The sequence below is a fragment of the Hemicordylus capensis genome, chromosome 2, assembly GCF_027244095.1.
Source record: "Hemicordylus capensis ecotype Gifberg chromosome 2, rHemCap1.1.pri, whole genome shotgun sequence".
Lineage (NCBI taxonomy): Eukaryota > Metazoa > Chordata > Lepidosauria > Squamata > Cordylidae > Hemicordylus > Hemicordylus capensis.
The window spans coordinates 324,461,025-324,484,154 of NC_069658.1; the positions used below are offsets into that span (position 1 = coordinate 324,461,025).

General features: G+C 44.7%; 1 protein-coding gene across 1 annotated transcript in view; it reads right to left on the bottom strand.

Annotated features, from left to right (window-relative positions):
- The window catches only part of LOC128346876 (high mobility group protein HMGI-C-like), a 31,188-nt gene extending 14,722 nt beyond the window's left edge, over nt 1-16,466 (bottom strand). Inside the window, exons 1-3 of the mRNA XM_053300633.1 lie at nt 16,433-16,466; nt 1,890-1,939; nt 422-575 (exon numbers count right to left, since the gene is read on the bottom strand). Of these exons, the coding sequence (XP_053156608.1) occupies nt 422-514 (93 nt within the window). The 5' untranslated portion in view covers nt 515-575; nt 1,890-1,939; nt 16,433-16,466. The remainder of the gene's footprint in view (nt 1-421; nt 576-1,889; nt 1,940-16,432) is intronic.
- Nucleotides 16,467-23,130: the final 6,664 nt, after the last annotated feature.

Here is a 23,130-nt window from a genome sequence, read left to right on the forward strand (position 1 = left end):
ACCTCTTGCCTGTAGGCTTCTCAGAGGCATCTGGTGAAACAGGATGCTGGACTGGATGGGCCTTGGGCCTCATCCAACAGGGCTGTTCTTATGATGTCAGCCAATGTACACACAGTCAGTTATTCACACATTATGTTTAACACATGTACAGTAGGACATGTTCTATCTGCACCTTGCCTTTGAGGGGGCCTATACCCAGGTTCACTTTTAAAATGAATGCAAGTATGGTTATTCACACAAAAATATGCACATGTATACAGACACCAGTATGCATGTAATGCAATGCCTCAAGTTTAGTCATTCTAACCCCACCAACTTCTTTAAGGCTAAAGAACTGCCATGAACTCACTTCTTCTTATAAACCTTAATTTGGTGAAAAGACAAAGCGCCAAGAGTGTTATGTAAGAGGATGGACATTTACCTGTGGCTGCTTCCTTGGCCGCCCCCTCTTTCTTTTTGGTAGCTCAGTCAGCAGAGCCGATCCTGGTCCCACTGGCTTTGCAGTATTGCTCATAGTGGCACAGTTCACCACTCTTCCTGATATTCAGCCGATGCCTTTCCTCTTCTGTGGTCTTCTAAAGGAACAAGAGTGAAAAATCTCACTTCTTCCCTGCCTGTTTTCAGCTGCTAGGAGGAGACACCCTTCACCGCAAACCTGTAAGATCTGCAAGAAGGATACAGTCACATCTGACCGAGCATTACCTTTATAGACAGCTAGAACTAGACAAGTAGAAGAACTTCTTGAAACTAGTAATTCAAGCTCATCTCAGCATTTCATGTGGGTTTATTATTTTCATGGAAAAGAAGGCAACAATTTAGAACTATTCTGGTGGCATCTGGCATCAAGCTCATCTGGTGACAACTCAGGACCGGGCTTTCTCTATGGCTGCCCCAGAGCATTGGGATATGCTTCCTGCTGAAATAAGAGCATCTCCTCCTCTGTTTGTTTTCAGGAAGGCCCTCAAGACTCTCCTGTTTCCGCAAGCTTTTAGTTAGAATTAATTTTAATAAGTTCAATAATTTGTTTTATATTGTGGTTATTGTGTTTTATGTATTTTAATATGTGATTTTTAATATTAAAATGTGTACACCACCTAGAGCTGTACATATCAGGCTGTATAAAAATAGGATAAATAAATAAATATTCTTATGCTGATAGGAACACTGTAAAGCCATTCCAAAGAATCCCCCCCACCACAAAAGTCAAAATTGCTTGTTTTTTGGAAAAGAACTGTTAGTGGAAACAGAAACATATAACCAGTCAATAGTTTGTTTCAATACACCACTAGACCAATGCTAAATCTCACCATGTTTCCCCACCTTTTCCTGCCTTCCTTGGCAGTTTTGAAGGTCTGTATAGAGCCCCCGGCCCTCCTCCACAGTGCCTATGATTAAACCCAAGGGACACAACTGACTATCAAGTTCTCCTGTGTGGGTCGCATTGAAATGAATAGGAACAGTGCAAGGTCTTGTATTGAGACCAGGTGGCTGTGTGGGGGGCATGGGCGTGGGGAGGGGAGCAGAACCCAGGCAAAGATAGCCAGTTGAGTGGGATCTGTGCACAAGAACATTCAAGTCAGCTGTTCCCAAGACTAGATGTGCCAGATGTCCACCAGAAACCTACTCCCTTCCCACCTTTATGAGATAATTTTCCATGGGGTCAAGGAGCAAAAGTATCTGTAAGGGAAGGCCAATGCTAGGCTGGATCATCGGCTGTTCCTTCACATGCTTCCTTGCCCCTCTTTCTTTATCTCAAATTCATTAGGACTCCTAGCAGCCTCAGGGTGAAGGTGATTTCCCAGTTTCCCAAAGGCAAGCCAGTACACATGCAGGTACACATGCCTTTCCAATGCAAGCTCAGGAATGTGATCAGGAAAGAGGGAGCTTACCTGTCAAGAAGACGGATAGCACCACTTGCTCTGGCCTCTGCTGCACTCTGCTGCCGAGAGAGAGAGAGAGAGAGAGAGAGAGAGAGAGATTCTGTGAGTCATTCACCCTCTTCCTGCCCTGGGGAGGGGTAAAACTAGATTTGAAAGCTACACATGTTCATTTCAGTAGCCTCACCATTTGCTGCATGATCTTCATTTCACTCCCAGTTACTGATATGGAAAGCAGGCTGAATGCTGCCTAACTCTGAGGTTACGGTGGCAGCCCTGAGCTGTGGCAGCAAGTGAAACTTTCAGCGTTCACCTTTTAACTCAACTGGAATCTTGCAGTAAATCTTGCAGGGGGGAAACAATCAGGCAGCGAAAGCGGAGGCAGTCAGTCCTTTCACCTGTCTTGCTTACCATAAATAATGCCAGTTTCCCAAAACGAGCAGAGGAATTGAAAGAAAGAAGACATGTTTCACACATGACTTATCCAGGGGCTGGACAGAATCCTATGTCATGTCATCTAATCTTGTTTTACTCAAGTTTCCTTCTCATTTGAAGAAATGAAACATCAGCTTGGTGTAAGGAGGCAAGTGGTTATGGGCCTGAATACCAGTGCTTTTAGGGACTTTTGCCAGAAGCCACCGTTGACAGTGATACATGGGACTGGTCCCAAATGAGAGTGAAACTTGTTTAGCTGGGAATTTAAACCAAGGGCAGGTCTGCAACTGCCAGCACTCCTGGCCGATTACTGTAGTACACAGGTAGAAAAACAGGAAGTGATGCTGGAACAGACAGGTGTCCTGTCTCCCAAAGACAGTCCTTGGCAAAAACAGGAAGCCAGCCAGCTAGCCAGGCACACTGCACAGCACAGCTTGCACTGGTCCTCCAGTCATCCTTTTCAGCTCTTTGGATGGGCAGAGGACCAGTGCAGGCTGAAACCTTGGCTCTGGCGGGTTGCAGAGGTACAGAGATTTCTCTGAGTATGTCGATGATGATGACGATGATGCCAACATGATATACGGCATTATAACTCCGTAATGCTGTGCCCTGGGGCTGCTACGGAGTCAGAATGTAGCCCCCACTTGAATGGGCAGTAGCGCTAGCAGTGCACCCACAGTTTCCCCCATTGTCGCATAGGGGGAAAACTATGGAAGTACTGCTAGTAGTGCTACCACCTGTTCTGTATTCTGACTCTGTAGCAGCCCTAGGTCATGCGGCCCCCTCTACAGGTTTGGAGCTGTAACGCGGCACATCATCTGGGAAAATAGTAATAACAATAATAGTATCTAGAGCTACGTATATACATGATGCTTTACATGATGCCTGCCCCAATGGGCTCACAATCTAGAAACAGACACACAGAGGAAAAGGAGGAAAGGGGATGAGGAGAGAATATGTGATTATTTCAAGTACGGTGCATGTACTTAGGCTTAGTTGCAGTAAGGTATAGGGACTAGGGCTACACCAAATGCTTCACAGAAAAGGGAGTTGAGGAAGGATTTGAAGGAAATAAGGGAGGAAGAGAGGGAGGGAGCATCTCACAGGTGATCTGGGAAGAGCTTCAGGCATAAGAGACACTGCCAGGGGAAAGGACAGAGCAAGAAACCTTCAGACGGCGGAGGAGCATGGATCTGGAGGAGCAGGAGTGTAATGGGAAATGAGAATGATGAGGTGGCAGGTTGGAAGCAAGGCCAAGGAGGGCTTTGAAGGTGAGGACCAGGAGATTGTGCTAGATCAAGAGCTGGTCTTGTGCTACAAAGGTAAATTGTGCCTTCAAGTCAGTGTTGACTCCTGGCGCCCACAGAGCCCTGTGGTTTTCTTTGGTAGAATACAGGAGGAGTTTACCATTGCCTCCCTCCTTTCACAGGGTTGTTGTGACGAAAAACTTAAGTATGTAGTACACCGCTCTAGGCTCCTTGGAGGAAGAGTGGGATATAAAATGTATGTATAATCATCCTCCTGCGCAGTATGAGATGATGCCTTTCAGCATCTTCCTATATCGCTGCTGCCCGATATAGTACCAGCGGGGATTCGAACTGGCAACCTTCTGCTTGTTCCCTTTGCTAATCAGGGTCTATCCTGGTTTGCATTTGAATGGTAGACTATATGTGTGAGCATTGTAAGATATTCCCCTCAGGGGATGGGGCCGCTCTGGGAAGAGCATCTGCATGCTTGCATGCAGAAGATTCCAAGTTCCACCCTGGCATCTCCAAGATAGGGCTGGGGGACTCCTGCCTGCAATCCTGGAGAAGACGCGGCCAGTCTGTGTAGACAATACTGAGCTAGATGGACCAATGGTCTGACTCAGTAGAAGGCAGCTTCCTATGTTCCTATTCCAGAGTGGACAGGAAAGCAGTTAAGGGATTTAAGGAGGGCTGCGATGTGATCAGAGCTTAGTGCCATAAATCCTCTGACACATTATGCCCATGTTAAACTGTACAGCAGAGGTGGGTGGCCAACTCCTGCTCTAAAGATGTACATTTCAGGTGGTATAAAAATATGATAGATAGATAGATAGATAGATAGATAGATAGATAGATGACTGGTTTTTAAACCGAGGGGAGGTTAGATTATTTGTATGCAATGTGCATTTTTAAAATTTTTATCTGCTCGTAAAGATTTTTAAAATGATTTTTAAGGTTTCTATGACTTGCTAAGTTGCCTTAAAAGGTGGCAAAGAAGAACTATCTTAAACAAACAAAGAAACAAAGAAACAAACAAACATGCAGAAGGCCCCAGGTTCAATTCCTGGCATCTCTGCAGCTGAAAAACTCCTCTGCTTGAGACTTTGGTGAGTTGCCTGTCAGAGCAGACAATAATGAATAAGATGGATCAATGGCCTGAATCACTAGAAGGCAGGTGTTATTTATTTATTTACTTAACATATTTTTATACCACCCAAAACTTACGTCTCTGGGCAGTTTACAACAAAATAAAAACAGAAAAAGTAAAACATTAGTTAAAACAAAAACAAAAAGTGTAAGACATTACAACAATGTTAAAATTTTAAAACAACATTTTAAAACAGCATTAAAACCATTAAAACAATATTAATTAAAAGCCTGGGTGAACAGATGTGTCTTTAAAGACCTTTAAAAAGCTGTCAGAGATAGGGAGGCTTTATTTCACTAGGGAGCGCATTCCAAAGCCTCCGGGCAGCAAAGGAGAAGGCCCGTCCCTGAGTAGCCACCAGACGAACTGGTGGCAAATGCAGACGGATCTCTCCTGATGATCTCAATGGGCGGTGGGGTTCATAACAAAGAAGATGTTCTCTTAAAAACCCAGGGCCCAAGCTGTTTAGGGCTTTATAGGTTATGACCAACACCTTATATTTTGCCCAGAAACATATTGGCAGGCAATGTAACTCCTTCAATACTAGTCTCTCCTAGATGACCCAGAGACCAGCCTGGCTGCTGCATTCTGGACCAACTGTAGTTTCCAGACTGCATACAAGGGCAGCCCTACATAGAACGCATTGCAGTAATCCAGTCTGGAGGTTACCAGCAGATGTACCACTGTTTTGTGGTCATTCATTTCAAGAAATGGACGCAGCTGGCAGATCAGCTGAAGCTGATAGAAGGCACCTCTGGCCACTGCCTTAACCTGGGATACCAGGGAGAGGCTTGGATCCAGAAGGACCCCTAGACTGTGTACCTGTTCCTTCTAGAGAAGTGTGACCCCATCCAGAACAGGCAGATCAAAATTGTCTCTCAAGTTTAGACCCTGCACAATGAGTACCTCCGTCTTATCTGGATTCAGTCTCAGTTTGTTATCCCTCATCCATCCCATCACCGACTCCAGGCAGGCATTTAGGGAGGTTATGCCCTCTCCTGATGATGTTGACATTGAGAAATAGATTTGGGTGTCATCAGCATACTGATAGCACCCTGCACCAAAACTCCTGATGATCTCCCAGCAGTTTCATGTAGATGTTAAACAACATCGGAGACAATACGGAGCCCTGAGGGACACCATACAAAAGTTCAGATTTGAAGAACAGCAGTCTCCAAGGGACACCATCTGGAACCTGCCCAAGAGGTAGGAGCGGAATCACTGCAGAGCAGTGCCTCCCACTCCCAACACCCTCAGACGCTCCAGAAGGATACTATGGTCGATTGTATCAAAAGCCACCGAGAGGTCCAAAAGGACCAACAGTCACACTTCCTCTGTCAATTGCCAGTTGGAGATCATCCATCAGACCAACCAAGGCAGTCTCCACCCCATAGCCAGCCTGAAAGCCAGTTTGAAATGCGTCAAGATAATCAGTTTCATCCAAGACTGTCTGGAGCTGGGAGGCCACCACCCGTTCAGTTACATTGCCCAGCCATGGAAAGTTGGAGACAGGCCTGTAGTTGTTCAACTCTGAGGGATCCGAGGTAGGCTTCTTCAGAAGTGGTCTAATGATCGCCTCCTTAAGACAAGGAGGCATCCTACCTTCCCTCAGAGATGCATTTATAATCTCTACCAGGCCCTCTGCAACAACCCCCCCTGCTAGATAATATAAGCCATGTCGGGCAAGGGTCAAGAGAACAGGTGGTAGGCCGCACCATTCCAATCAGCTTGTCCACATCCTCAGGAGTCACAAACTGGAACTGATCCAACCTAATCACATAAAAGGAGTTGCTGGTCCCCTCCACATCAGACACTGAAGTAATTGTGGAGATGGAGTCTAAGTTGGCCTGAACACGAGAGATTTTCCCCACAAAGAATTCATTCAACACATCACAGCGGGTAATCGATGGTTTCAGGTTCTGATTCAAGGGAGGGGGGGCACATACTAGCCCTCTCACAACCCTGAAGAACTCCGCCGGATGTGAACTTGTGGATGCAATATGGGCAGAAAAGAATCACTTCTTTGCCGCACGTATCGTCTCAAATGAGCTCTATGTTGCAATCTGTCGGGTTCAAGCTGAGTCTTTCTCCACTTGTGCTCCAGCCATCTACCTTGCTGCTTCAGACCCTGTAGTTCTTTCGTATACCAAGGGGCCAGTTTTGAAGCAGGTTGGACGTTTAGGAGCAATCATGTCTACCTCCCTGGTGAGTTTGCTGTTCCAATTCTCCACCAGGGCATCAACAGGGTCACCGGCAGAGCCAAAACTAAATCCCTCCAAGGCTTCTTGAAATACTATTAGATCCAATAACCTTCTCAGGCAGACCATCGTAATAGGTCTCTCGCCCCTGTGAAGGTGGGAATTGATTGTGAGTCCAACCTTAACCAGATGGTGGTCCGTCCATGACAATGGGGAAATCACAGGAGTCCCCACCAACAGAACACCACCCTGATCAGAGTGAAAGAACAAATCAAGCGTGTGACCAGCAATGTGAGTCAGTCCCGAGAGCACTTGAGATAGGCCCATAGCTGTCATGGCTGCTATGAACTCTTGAGCCACCTCGGACATATTGGTCCCAAGATGAAAATTGAAGTCCCCCAGCACCACAAGCCTGGGGGGACTCCAACAGCAAGCCCAAGACCAAGTCCGTCCGCTCAGTTAGGGACTCCATTGGTTCCAGATGCAGGAAAAAGAACACTATTATTCAGTGTGTGTCAAGAACCCACATAGTCTTCTGATGTTTTCACACTAAAAAGAAGACAGAGCTGCCTCAAAGATTTAGGCCCCTGAGCAAGGGCAGGTAGGGGGATGAATCCTGTTTAAATGTTAGTAGCAGAAACACCTCAGATATGAGGTGGGTGGGGTGGGAGGCCTAGCCAGGCAGGAGCCAATGCTGGTGGGAAAGCCACTCAGAGTATCACACACGGGAAACCATTTATCTTGGGGAAAGACAACGTTAAGACACTGAGACAGGCCTTTCCAAGCTCACTGTGGTCTCTATTTCATTCCACATCCTCAACGAAAAACACCCTGTGGCCTGGTGTGGTAGGATTTCAGCTCTATGCAGCCTGTACTGGGAACAATGACGGCTTCCTGATTTCACTCAAACCAAATGATCTATGGCTACACACCATGCTTTGCAGAAGCGAATGTTTTTAAGTTATTGCTTGCTGAACCTATGCAGATAAGACATGCAGGGAGGACTCCCCAGAGCAGAGAAAGCCAGGTGCAGTGGCTAGATTAGCAAAACCCTGTGAATACATTTGTCTGGAGAGGTAAGTAGAGAGAGTGATCATGGGAATGAAAGGAGCACTTATCAAGCACCCAGTTCCACTGGGAGAGTATAGATGTCCTTAGGGATTTATTCTCCCAGCTCTCATGTCTGGACTTATTTGGTCTCTCCAGTGAAACTAATCTGGTGAATCAGGTTCCCACCATCAACATTTAACACATGATGAAGACTTTCCCTTAGAAATACAGTGTGAGTGTGAATACAATTACAAAGCACTAGATTTCTGTGTTTAAAAATAAATCTGAAATCAGAATAATTTGCTTGTTGAGATCCTAAAGCAGAGCTCACAAAATCAAACTCTTTGGAAAGAAGACATATCAAGGGAATCCAAGACTATATTAGCCTTCCTCCATTAAAAACAAAACAAAACCAAAAAAACCTTTTAATTTTGGGGTATTTCCCCCCAAAACTTTAGAAAAATAGTTGGAAAATAAACAGAAAAGGCAAACAAACAAATATGAGAAGTCTAAACATTATAAACATTTTAACAGTCCACAGATACAGTTGATAACTATAGATAGATAGATAGATAGATAGATAGATAGATAGATAGATAGATCAAAACAAATTGTTTGTGGTAGCCAGCTAAATATCTCAGCAGTTCAATACTCTAATAATAGACACTTATTAAGTTCTAATGAAAATATGTTTGTTAACTCAGATTTCAATGGCTGGATGCCCTGACAAAGAAGAGGAAAGTACACCACCTCTCACAAAAGCTATCTGGATTCTTTAAATTTATTCTTAGTTTTAATTTGTGTTGAAATCCTATACAGTTTTTAAAATTTCCCAGGCCTTGTTGTATTAGAGATTTTTTACACCTCCATCTTTTAACAATTTGAAATGTATCTGCATTGAGAAGTTGTTACAGAAACAACTTGTCTTGGGGCTTCAACAGCACGCCTTTGTGTGATTTGGAGTTGCAGGTTTGCAACCTCCATCTTGGATGCCTGAGCTCATGGGATCATGAACTCTGCACATACCCAAATTTGGCAAACTATGCAATTTGGTTGCTTGGCATAAGCATTTAGGGCAGCACTGCCAATAGTCAGAATAAACATTGACTGTAGGGAGACCTCCATGGCCTCTCTTGCAAAAAGGGAGGAAGCTAGCAAGCAGACCTGGGTCAAAGAGACCTTCACAAGAGAAATAGCTATTTCTCTTCGCAATGGGATTCGCCTTGCTAATCACTTTCACAACTACTCAGATAAGTATGGCATACCCTCAGTCTCCTATCACAATGTTAATGAGCTGGCAAGGACCAAGAGGTAGGATCACTGATGTTAACAGAAAAGGAAACCTATCTCTCATGAAGAGATGTGTCTATGTTGGGCAGTGCTGGGAAGGAGTCAGCTGTCTTGGTGCACGTTGGCACCAACCATGTTGGGAAATGCAGTCGGGAGGTCCTGGAAGCCAAATTTAGGCTGCTAGGTAGCATACTGGCTCCAGTATGCTAGGTCCAGGATCTCCAGGGCAGTGTTCTCTGAACACCGCCTTCCACGTGCAAGGGCAGTGAGAGTGAGACAGGCAGAGCTGAAAGGTCTCAATGCGTGGATGAGACGGTGGTGCCAGGAGGAGGAGTTTAGATTCGTTAGGCACTAGGATATATTTTGGGGGAAGCAAAGCCTGTACAAAAGGGATGGGCTCCACTTGAACCAGAGTCAAGAACCAGAGTCAAGAAAGGGTTAATACACTCTCTGCTAGTCCCACCCTCTCCTAGAAGGAGCTTCTTGATTGGTTCTCCTGGGGTCTTATGCTCCCAGCCCCTGCTCTGACCAGCATTTTGGACTTTGGAGTTGCTGCTGAGTGATTTGGATGGGGCAGAAGTTAGCTGTTCAGGTTGTAGTCCCCACCCCCAGGAAAGTAAAACCAAAAACCCTCACCCTTGCTTAGCCAGTGTGGTTCTCTTCAGAAATAATATCAATATGTGTGCATGTGATTCGTGTGTGTGTGTGTGAAGAGTTTTACATGTGTGGTTTGCTTGAATGTGTGATTTACTGGAGTGCTGGTCGCTATTATAAAGTAGCCTCTGTCCTGAAGTAGCCTTTTTTCAAAAGGTATAAAAAGTCTCGTTTGCAGACTTTTCTAGTATTTCTAGTATTTTGCACTCAAGAGAAGAGGATTTGCCCCATTACATTTCCCTATGGTTCACCCAGGAACAGTTTCATTAACAATGTGAATTAATTAAATCTTTTTGAATCATTAGAATATGCTGACCAAAAGAACTTAGTAAAATCAGTATTGAATTGAGACGGATTATATGCTCAGTAATTTCTTTATTTTATTCAAAACTGTGACAAACACACGCACGCACATATGTAAGCTAATACTGAAGAGTCAAGAAAAAGTGATTTGAATCATTCTAGAAACGATTTCTGAAAACTGATTACTAGTGCTCAGTTACCATAAGGCACAGTCCAGAGAAAGTACCTTGTGTACTTAAGACTCACTGGTTTCTCTTGAGATTTAGGCATATCTGCTTTTTCTTGATTGCACTCTATGGATATTATTTTGCTTTGTTCATATTTATATCCTACATTCTTTTTCTCTCTCACAAGGAAAATCTAAAAAAATCTAAACATATGCATTAAATAACAGTAATCTTAGCAAGCTAGAGTGCCATCCCTCTTCTTAGAGTGATGCAGGAGAAGATGTCTATCCATTTAATAGTTTTGTAGGAGAAGGAATTTCAGCAGGCACAGGTTTAGCAAGCAAGGGGTTGCTGGGAGGGAGAAAAGCTGTAGCTGATGAAAGCCTCTTGTCTATAAAGCTAGGACACAGATGTTCAATTCCTTTGCCTCTAGCACCATGCTCTCCCTCCTTTGAGACCCCATAGATGGATGGATGTAAACTTGCAAGGGCACAATTACCTCTTGAGGCTCCTAGTTGGGCATGGTGCACCTTGATTTCTCTTGTTCTCCGCTGGCATGCAGTGGACTGATTTTTTAGAAATGTTTGGGGTTGGGAGATCCGATTCTAGTAATCTAACCTAGGGCAGGAATCTGGACTGGACTACTATCAGTCTGTTTCACCCCTTCAGATTGTGAATCTGTGACTCTATTATGCTGGGGAAATAAGGAAAGTAGACATTATTATTTATCCTGTGCACCTTTCAGTCAAAAAGTGACTCCCAAAGCAGCTTTATGATAAAATCCATCAAAGTAGTTACAGCATCAAACACGGCAGGAAAGCAGGAATAAGGCTCCTTTGCTTAATTAAAAAATGCAGATTGATCTGTATTTGAAAGATTTCTTTGCCGTTCCTTCATCAGGTTCTGCACAGTGTATAAATTGAATCTAAACAAATACAAGTTCTAGTGAGAACTAATCTGCCTACTTTCCTTTCACTATCCCTACAACTGGACTAAATTTGGTTCAAATCAGTTCGGCAGCCCACAAGTTAGACTTCTTGCACCTCAAAATTTTATGCATCCGCCATCTTGAATCAGGATTGAAGACATCATCACAGACTATGCCATTGAGGTGTCCCTATGTCTCCCTACAGCTGTAGCAAATTTGGTTCAAATTGGTTAGGCGGTTCACAAGTTAGGCAGTCCACACTTGCACCTCAAAAGTTTATGCATCCACCAATTTGAACCATGGTGGATGACAGAATCACAAACTAAGCCAATGAGGTGTCCCTGTGTGTTACAGTACTCACTACAACTCTACCTAATTTGGTTCAAATCAGTTAGACGGTCCAATAATTAGTTCATTTGTGCCTCAAAGGTTTACACATCTGCCATCTTGGATTAGGGTGGATGACATCATCACAAATTATGCCATTGAGGTATCCCTATGTGTAGCTACAGCTGTAGCAAATTTGGTTCAAAATGGTTAGGTGGTTCACAAGTTAGCTCACTTGCACCTCAAAAGTTTACATGCCCACCATCTTGAATTAGGGTGGATGACATCATTACAAACTACACTATTGAGGTTTCCCTCTGTGTCACTCATTACAACTGTACCTAATTTAGTTCAAATTGGTTAGACATTCCACAAGTTAGCCCATTTGCACCTCAGACGTTCACACATCTGCCATCTTAGACTGGGGTGGATAACATAATCAGAAACTATGCCATTGGGGCATCCCTATGTGTCCCTACAGCTGTAGCAAATTTGGTTCAAATCAGTTAGGCGCTTCACAAGTTAGCTCACTTGCACCTCAAAGGTTTACGTGTCTGCCATCTTGAATTGAGGTGGATGACATAATCACAAACTATTCCATTGAGGTGTCCCTGGTGTCATTCACTACAACTGTACCTAATTTGGTTCGAATTGGTAAGACATTCAGTGTTAACAAGTGGGTTAACAATGATAACCCACTTGTGCCTCACATGTTCACGCACTTGCCATCTTGGATTGGGGTGGATGACATCATCACAGACTATGCCATTGAGGCATCCCTATGTATCCCTATAGCAGCTGTAGCAAATTTGGTTCAAATAGGTTAGGTAGTTCACAAGTTAGTCCACATGCGCCTCAAAGGTTTATGTGTCCACCATCGTGAATTGGGGTGGATGACATCATCAGAAACTGTGCCACTGAGGTGTTCCTTTGTGTCCCTACAACTGTACTCAATCTGGTTCATATTGGTCGAGGCATTGCAAAGTTGATGAGGTGGGGACATACGGACACACAGACACACACAGAATGCTCGGTGATCTCATAAGCCTACTGGAAAGTAGGCTAGAAAAACTTGAAGGTAACTGCCATGCCATTTGACACTTTAACCTGCTGATTAGTACACTTTTCCTATAATAATTATGAAGTCCCAGAGCATGATCTAAGGGCACATGATACAGCCATCTGGCTGAAGTTAACCAGGTCTTGGTGTGGTCAGTAGGGATGGGCCCGGACCGGTCCGGAGGCCATTCAAAAAGCCTCTGGACTGGTCCGGACCTGGGCGGTCTGGTTCGGGTGGGGGGGGTACCTTTAAGAGCGGCGGGAGGGTTTACTTACCCCTTCCGCCGCTTTCCCGCTTGGCGCCGTAATGTTTAGAGTAATTGGGGCAGCAGGACACCTCCCTGCCGCCCCTTCCCCGATCTTGCTCTAAAAAAACTCCCAGTAGTCCTTTGCGCATGCGTGCGCACGTCACAGAGACGAGCGCGTGCGCGTGACATGCGCGCACGCGCAAAGGACTACTGGGAGTTTTTTTAGAGCAAGATCGGGGAAGGGGCGGCAGGGAGGTGTCCTGCCACCCCAATTACTCTAAACATTATTGCGCCAAGCAGGAAAGCGGCGGGAGGGGTAAGTAAACCCTCCCGCCGCTCTTAAAGGTACCCCCCCACCCCAGTTCCGGACCGCAGTTGGCGGTTCTGTGCACACCCCTAGTGGTCAGTGCCTGGATGAGAGACCCATGTATGCCACCCTTGAGGATGGGTTCATAGTTTGGTGGCAGAGTATCTGCTTTGCATGTAGAAGGTCCCAAGTTGAATCCCTGGCATCTCCAGGTAGGGCTGGAAAAGACTCCTGCCTGAAACCTTGGAGAAGCTGCTGCCAGTCTGTGTAGTCAATACCCAGCTAGATAGGTGGCTGCTGGCCTGATTTAGTATAAGGCAGCTTCCTATGTTCCTAAGTCATATTTTCCAAATCCAAATGATGTTCAGTTAGTGTTCAAGATGGTTGTGTTATGCTGGTTTTGGTACCATGAGAAGAAGAAGAAGAGTTTATTTTAATTGTGTCTGTATTTATACAGCTAATTCTATTTATTTAATCCCTGGAGCAAAAATATAAACATGGATTTACACGTGTCTTGCACAATGATGCAAAAATGAATTGCTTCATTTGTTTCAGGGAAGAAACATTACTTCTTGATACAGTACACTAAAGCAAAGGAAAAAGACAAGTATTATTTTCTGAAGTTTTAGAACTCCTATGTCTAGAGTAAACTGCTGGATGAGGTTTTGATTTTGTCCACATGATGGTGCTCTTCCACCACATTTACAATGTGAGTCTTTCTCTTTTACACACTTTTAGCAGAATAATGACATATATTAAGAAGACCAAGTCAACATGATCAGAAAATTCTACTGATGAAAGCTATTGCTTTCTCACAGCGGGGCAATTTAGTCCAAGGGTTACTGTCTGGCTGAGTTTTAAAATGATTACTGATTTTATTTTCAGTCGAAATCAGGGACTTGATCCTCTCCAATTGTAAGAAAATAAGAACAGCCTTGCTGGATCAGGGCCAAGGCCTATCCAGTCCAGCATCCTGTATCACACAGTGGCCCACCAGATGCCTCCGGAAACCCTATAGTCAAGAGGTGAGGGCATGCTCTCTCTCCTGCTGAAGCTCCCCTACAACTGGTATTCAGAGGCATCTTGCCTCTAAGGCTGGAGGTGGCCTAAAGCCACCAGACTAGTAGCCATTGATAGACGTGTCCTCCGTGAATTTGTCTAAGACCCATTTAAAGCCATCCAAGCTAGTGACCATCGCTACATCCCATGGCAGAGAATGCCATAGATTAATTATATGCTGTGTGAAAAAGTACTTCCTTTTGTCAGCCCTAAATTTACCGGCATCCAGTTTTGTGGGATGGCCCCTGGTTCTAGTGTTGTGAGAGAGGGAGAAATTTTTTTCTCTGTCCACTCTCTCTATTCCATGCATAATTTTCTATACCTCGAACATGTCTCCCTGTAGTCGCCTCTTTTCCAAGCTAAAGAGCCCCAGATGCTGTAGCCTTACCCCAAAGGAAAGCTACTCCAGGCCCCTGATCATCTTGGTTGCCCTCTTCTGCACCTTTTCCAGTTCTACAATATCTTTCTTAAGATACGGTGACCCAAACAGTACACAATACTCCAAATGTAGCCGCACCATAGTTTTGTATAAGGGCATTATAATACTAGCATTTTATTTTAATGCCCTTCATAATGATCCCTAGCATGGAATTTGCCTTTAAAAAAACCACTAACTTGCATATAGTGAATGAATTAACACAATCTTATTTTTCCTACAGATAAACTGTTCTTAGACTATAAAAAACACAGATCTTTGATGTACTTGGGGCTGATTGCCATGTGTATGCCGATCACTTCATGACCACAACATCAGGTGGTGACTTGCATGTGTGAATGATCCAGCACAAAAAAAACACCCGAGTCAGAGCATATGTCAGTTATCTGAGAAATTGCTGGAAATGCCTGAGAAATAGCAAGAAACAATTAGTAATTGCTGTCATGTTCTGTCCCTAACCTTCAGACATTCAGCTGTCCCTAACATTCAGTCTTTCTAGGACTTCAATTCAAGAAACCCATGAACCCACTACAATGCAGAAACCTTCATAACTTGCCATAACCTGGAGAAATGAAGTAGCCTGTTGTTAGGCTTATTGGACAGGCATGCTGGAACCTTTCTCAGTTCATTGGGTTGAACTAGATGACCTCCAGCCTCTTTACACACCTCTACAATCCTCTGATTCGGATTTCCCATTGATTCCACACCCTTATTGTAGCATATCATGTCCAAACCTTGCTCCATGCACACAGTTCCCTCATGGTGGGGGAAGGCTTGAATGGGAGCCTCATAGAGGTTTTCCTACAAACACATAGCATGAATCACTAGTAGAAAACAAACAGTGTCAAGAGCTACCTCTTCTTTCTTTAAAGATAGTATAGGTCAGGGCTGCACAACTTCATCCCTCCAGCTGCTTTTGGACTCCCATCATCCCCAGCCACAGTAGCCAATAGTCAGGGATTGTGGAAGCTGTAGTGCAACATCTGCAGGAGCGCTGAAATTGTTCCACCCTGCCATAGAATGCCCAAGGATGGATGAAGAAGGAGCAACTTCAGTACCGGACAGGAAGAAGGGCAAGTGGTGGGAAAAGAAATAGTGGCCTAGACAAGAAAGGAGACAGAACACCCATGCGCTCTTGCAGCTTTGGTAGGACTATTCTAGAGAAACGAGTGAGTATCAAAGCCTAATGTTATGGTCCATCAATCACTTCCAGGGATGTACACTCCAATGAAATCAGTGGGAGTTTCTTTTAACTAAAGGGTTAGATGCTAGCCTCCCATTTCTTAATGGCAAAAAAACTCTGGCTCCTCTAAAGCAGAAACCCAGTAGTTGGGTTCCACCTCCACCATCTTACTCCCTTTGGAACAGTGGAGGTTGTAGCACACAAGAGGAAGCTGCTGGGGCCTTCAGAGGTTATCCATTGGTCTGGGGGCATTGGTGCTGGTCTAGCTCAGCAGTTTGCCACAAGACATCAAGGTGGTGTTATTACTACAGCCTTTTATGACCCAAGGAGTTTGGATGTTCTTTGCAAACCAGTACCTTTTTTTTCCTGCAAGGCAAACCAATTCCAAAGCGCATGCTTCCTCCTGAAGATCTTGACCATTGCTATACAAATCCTAAAAACCGTGGGTACCTAGCAGATCTATCAAAGATTCCAGAAGCCAGGTTGGAGCTTGCTAGAAAATATGGTTATGTCTTACCAGATATTTCAAAAGATGAACTCTTCCAAATGCTGAGCAAACGTATGGACCCTAGACAGATTCTCTTTGGCCTTGCTCCAGGTTGGATAGATCCACAGAATCTGCAGCGACCTTACATTTGGAGCAACTTATTTGCACAGTGATGCCTGAGCCTGGATAAGACCGAACTGCTTATTATTTTCCCACCCCACAGGCCCAAACACCTTCCTGTCTGCCCTGCACTGGCCAAGCCTTGCCTTATCTGACTGTGGGAGATGTCTAGAAGAGCACAGCCTGCTACCTGTCTTCTGGATTAAGCCTTTGTCACACCTTCAGCCCAGTAACCCTGACAACTTGGGTTCTAAAAGGAAAAAAACCTACAGACTTTACAGTCACTGAAAGCGAAGAGGCCTGCATGCCCCTGAGCTGAGGGGGTTTAGCTGGTGTGCAAGACTGAGTTTTCTGTTGGAGGTGTTGATTTTGCTCTGCCTCCAGCTGCCTGGCACTGGCCTCCTTTTCACCCAGGGTTTGTGGAGGCAATTTTGCAGCAATTGGTGTGTGCTTAATCCCCAGTGAAGACTTCCAGCTGGGGCCTTGGAGAAAGATGGCTCTAAACAGTGCTGGGACATAAAGCTTCTCCATGTTTCTCCTTCCACATGTTAGCTTGCACTGAGTCCAGCAACAGCATAAAGATTTTATGCTGTGCACACACAAGATACCTCCGTGAAGCTGGTACCTGCACAGATGGCAGACCTTATGAATACAGCCAGTGCTGTGATAGCTGCCTTGGCTGGCCATCAGCTTCCAGATACAAGGCAAGGGGCTGGCTTTTACCAGTGAAGTCACCAATAGTCTGAGAGTTGCATTCCTTGGGGAACACCCACCTCCTTGTTTAAACACTGTGGCGATTATTGACAACCATTTTGAACTCTTGTGAATTGCAGTGAATGCAAGTGGGAGGATACCTTTTAAAAATAAGATAAAAAGATATCAGTGTGAGCCACCTGACAGGTCAAAAATGCATGAAAGAAAATAAGATCTGTTCAAAATACCGTGATATAGAAGAGTTCTTCAGTCCAAGGCTTCCTTGGGACTGGTAAGAGGGCAGAGGCCCTTGACACTACGGCTGCCACCTTTTCCACTGGTTTGGCTCCTGTGCCCTTAAACGGCATTTTAACACATGAACTTTTACCAGATGAAACTTCTGTCATGAGCCCCACCTTCATCAGTGAGTCACAGTCCAGTAGGAAGAGGCTGAGCCATCACTGGACGCAGCTCCTGGCCCTGAGGAGTTAAGAGCCCATGCCAGACCTAACCTTTGGTTCCAGCGATCATCCAGAGTCCGAGGGATTCCCAGAGGTTAACTCAGAGGAGGCAGGACCAGAACCAAGTCTGGCTGATGGGAGCTCCAGAAATGGGGCTCCTTGTGAAAGTGCCTGATGGCCCCAGACTCCCAAGATGACAGTCTCAGAGCCTGAGCACCCAAGGTACCAGCCCCCACTCCTTCACCACATCCTTCCATATCAGGGCAACAGCACTGGCAGCAGACAAGGGAGGAACAACTAGGGAGGAGAAGGAGGAGGAGTGCCAGGTTTCAAGCAGATTACTCACTCAGCAGGGAGGCAGAGCCGAGCAGGGGCAGACTAGGTTCAGGGGTCTTTACGGGCTCAGTCTGCCTCTGCCTGATGTTGGGATCAACATGTCCCATGGCTCATGGAGCTACTCAACCTGCTGCCTGAACTGTGTTTTGCTGCCCTAGCTGCTTCTCATGGTCAGAGAACTGTGCCTTGCTGCCTTGCTCGACATCTGTGTCGACCAACAAAATCCTGAGGATTCTGCAGTGTAGGGTGAGACAAGATCGTTTTTTTCCAGGAAAGCAATCAGTGGGCAGAAAAGTTTGGTGTGATCATGTGACTGCTAAAGGCACTGGAGCCAGGCCAGTCAAAGAGCTGTCTGTAACTTGATTCCACACTAGGTAAAAGGTTGGTGCTGTTGAGTAGGTGTTGACTCCTGGCAACCACAGATCCCTGTGGTTTTCTTTGGCAGAATAAGGAGGGGTTTACCATTGCCTCCTCCTGCACAGTATGAAATGATGCCTTTCAGCACCTTCCTATATCACTGCTGCCCGATATAGATGTTCCCCATATTCTGGGAAACACACCAGCGGGGATTCGAACCAACAGCCTCCTGCTCTCTAGGCAGGTTGCTTCTCTGCTGCACCATTAGGTGGTGGTAGAGTTATTCTGAAGAGTATTTTGACCTATTTTCCAAGAGGACTCCTGGAGACTGAGAACATCCCTTGGGAGCTTAGACCTTCTAAGCACTGGAAGAGAAAACACACTAGGGACACATCTACTGTAATGTGCCAAATTATACTGGCACCTAGGCTCAGTGACTATGCCGGTGGCCCTCGTTACCTGTGGTCCCAGCACCCATTGTTTCGCATATCTGTGGTTGGGTCATAGGGACTCAGTTTCTTTATTCATGGGGTGAAAACAGGGTTATTTTTGCCTATCTGTGGCTCTTGAGTGGCAGGACATGATTTCTGACATCATTTCCTGTTGTCATTTTGTAGTGCTGAGCCATTTTGTGGCTTTCTTCTGTAAGAAAAAACCTCTGAGGAGCAAAAATTGGAGGATTTGAAAGTTTGGGGGGCATTGCCAGAGAGCTGGAGAGCAAGGTACTATGCTTATCCCTCCACCCCACCGCCGCTGCCGTTTTTTCTTGTGATTTTCAGCACACATCAGTGTGCTTAGGAACCTAACCCTCCAATCCCCATAGGGTGATGTTTTCTTTATGCACAGGTTTGTTATGCATGGAAATCGATGGGGAACAGAACCCCTGCGAATAACAAGGGTCACTTGTGGTTGGATGTTGTTGTAAATGCCTGCTAATAGCATAGGCAGCTGCATCTCTGCCAAAGGGAAGGAATATGCCTTCTTTTGGTCCCGCATCAAACCTGTTTGGTAGCAAAGTCAGGGGATGTGGCTGGCATGCTGATACTTCACAGTTAGCGCATTGACCTTGTCTGACAAGTTTCTACCATAATCTCTTGTTTGATGGACATCAGCAGTATTGGAGAATTCTTTGGATTGAATGGTTTTAAAGAAATGGACAAGAGAGGCACTAAGGAGATTTTTTTCCTCCTCATGGCAACTTAGTGGGGGGAAATGATTATGCTATGGAGGCATGAGCAGGAAGCTTGTTTCCAAGGCCTGCCCCCTTGAATGGGCTGAAAGGGGAATAACAGAATGCTGGTAAAATAATGGATGGATGAACTTTAGCAGTGTTAAGAAACCTTTATTTGCTCTGAGCTGACAATGGCTGCTGCTGATGCTATCATAAGAAGCAAGCCAAGGTTACTGTCTTAAAATAAATTGCCGAAGTTATTACCGCAACAACCGCAGTTAAATATAGAAGAGCCATAAAAAGTTGCAATTAAATAAAATTACCTTTAAACAGCTATTTCAGAGCTAGTCACATGAAAAGAGAATGAAAGACAGACATGCTGTTGTCTTTTATGTGTATCTCAGAGTGGAACTTCCATCAGTCCTATCCACAGAACTAAGAAAACATATCATGTCAGGGTATTGGATTACTCAAGCACAAAGAAATATAATATGCATGCTATTTTATTTTATTTAAAAATATTTAAAAGCAATTATTAAAGCAATTGCAAATTGCATTTTTGCTAAAAAAGAGCACGGCTATTTCCTAAATGGAAAAGGTCTGAAAACATATTGCGCGAACTGTAAGTTTTTCAAATACTGGGTGTTCCTTTTAGGTTTTATTACATAATTTATTTCACATCCCACTACCCCCAGTTAAAATTAATACAGAACTCAGAATCTTTTAGAATTCTGACTTCTGGGTTATAGATTTTCATGTGGAAATTCAAACTTTGAGAACTTCCTTTCCCCAATTTGTTCTAGATGCATTCCAAAACATTTTATTCTGCTCACCATACAAGTATAGATGAGAACTATGGCATGGGGTGTATCTTCATCCTGATCTGCAGGAATTATGAGCTGAGGACAATCACGGACAAAAAACATATATATGGAATTCAGAGAATGTGTTGAAGCAAAGCCTCATATATGTACATCCAGCCTATTATAAGTAGCATTGGGAAGACAATGGTATGTATAGGTGAACTGCATTTCTGGAAGCAGACAAAGCACTGCATTTCTGGAAGCAGACAAAGAAGGATGGCAACAGAAAGACTTGTGTGGTAGTCAGAGGTGAAGGGAGCTCATTGGCTGCCGCATGGCAGGCTCTTAGTTACTGGAGCTGCTTAGATTGATGACCTGTACATGTGTGCTGAAGTACACACTGGCCACACCTCCTACATATGACATAATATGTAGGGGGCATGGCCACCAGTAGCAAGATAGGCCTCACTGCCCTTCTGCCACTTCCATTCAGCACTTCACACATCTGAAGGACCACCCGCTCCCAAGAGCTTCTGTCCACCCAGCAAGGTCATCAGAGGGGCCTTTGCTCTGTGTGCTGACATTGTGAGAGGCGCAATTTATATTCATTGATTGATTCATTCATTCATTCATTCATTCAATTTATATCCCACCCAAACATACGTCTCTGGGCAGCTAACAATTAAAACACATATAAGAATTAAAACAATGCAACATATAACACATATATAAAAGTTAAAACAATACAATAATTAAAAACCATAAAATTAACAAACAGTATTTCTAATTAAAAACCTGAGAAGGCTTGGGTTTAAAAAAAGGTTTTAATTTTTTTTAAAAAAAATAGCCAGAGATGGGGGTGATCGTAACTCAGCAGGTAGCGCATTCCATAATCTTGGGGCAGCAGCTAAGAAGGCCGGTCTCTGTGTAGCCACCAAACGAGCTGGCGGTAACTGGAGACAGACCTCCTCAGATGACCTCAATGGGCGGTGGGGTTCGTAGCGAAGAAGACGCTCTCTTAAATACCCAGGACCTAAGCTGTTTAGGGTTTTATAAGTTATAACTAGCATTTTGTATTTTGCCCGGAACCCTATCGGCAGCCAGTGTAACTCCATCAGTAAAGGAGTAACATGGTCTCTCTAAGATGACCCAGAGACCAGTCTGGCTGCCGCATTCTGAACCAACTGAAGTTTCCGGACTACATACAAAGGCAGCCCCACGTAGAGCGCATTACAGAAGTCAAATCTGGAGGTTACCAACAAATGTACCACAGTTTTGAGGTCATTGATCTTGAGAAACATATGCAGCTGACGTATCAGCCAAAGCTGATAGAAAGCACCCTTGGCCAACTCCGCCGGATGTGAACTCGCAGAAGCAATACAGGCAGAAAAGAAGCACTTCTTTGCTGCATGTATTGCCTGAGCATAGATCTTTAAATGTGCTCTATGTCGTAATCTGTTGGATTCGAGTCGAGTCTTTCTCCACTCGCACTCCAGTCACCTACTTTGCCGATTCAGCCTCCGTAGATCTTCCGTATACCAAGGGGCCAATTTTGAAGCGGGTCAGAGGGGACGCTTAGGAGCAATCGTGTCTATTGTCCTGGTGAGCAAGCTGTTCCAGTTCTCAACCAGGGCATCAAAAGGATCACCGGCAAACCCAACATTAAATCCTTCCAAGGTTTCTTGGAATCCTGCTGGATCCAATAACCTCTTTGGGTGGACCATTCTAATAGGCCCCTCTCCCCTGCGGAGGTGGGATGTGGTTGTAATCCCAACCTTAACCAGAGTCCATGACAATGGGGAAATCACAGGTGTCCCCACCCACGGAACACCACCCTGATCAGAGTAAAAGACCAAATCAAGCATATGACCTCCAATGTGCGTTGGTCCAGAGACCACTTGGAATAGGCCCATATTTGTCATGGCTGCTATGAACTCCTGAGCTGCCCCGGACAGATTGATCCCGAAACGAATATTGAAGTCCCCCAGCACCAGAAGTCTGTGAGACTCTGATGCAAGTCCTGCGACCAAGTCCGTGAGCTCAGTAAGGGACTCAGTTGGGGAATTGCTGTGCATGTGGGACAGGGCCTTCTCTGTGGTTGCCCCCGGGCTCTGGAATGCTCTCCCAGTGAATGTCTGCTCTTTGACATCTGTGGCCACTTTTAAAAAACAACTAAAGACCTTTTTATTTGTTTAAGCTTTTACCTCTTATGGGATGTCAGGTCTCCTCCTGTTTGTCTTTTTTATGGTGATTGTTTTTTGGTGTTTTATGGTTTTTACTGTTTAACTGATTTTAAGGTTTTAAATGTAATTTTATGGAGTTTTGTTGTATTTTAACTTTTGTAAACTGCCTTGGAATGCCTTATGATAAGCAGTATACAAATTGAACAATCAACCCATCAATCAATTTGGGCCGGGTGCATTCTTTCAGTCTGATTGGAAAACTTACCAAAAATTTAAAGACAAATGGCAAGCCATTTGCAGCCCAACCTCAGTCATGTATACATGCTGTTATTGTTTAGATCTATCTTGGATGAAGGGGCCGACCTGGTATGTATTACTGAGACTTGGTTGGCGGAGGATAGTTGTCCAGTTTGGTCCCAGCTTCTCCCTCCAGGATATTCTGTAGAGGAGCAGGTGAGGGGCCATGGGAGGGAGGTGGAGTGGCTGTGGATATTATATTATCTATAAGGATAATATCTCCCTTACCAGGGTCCCTGTCAGGGTATTGGCCCATATTGAATGTGTGTACTTGAGTTTGGGGACCAGGGATAGACTGAGACTTCTG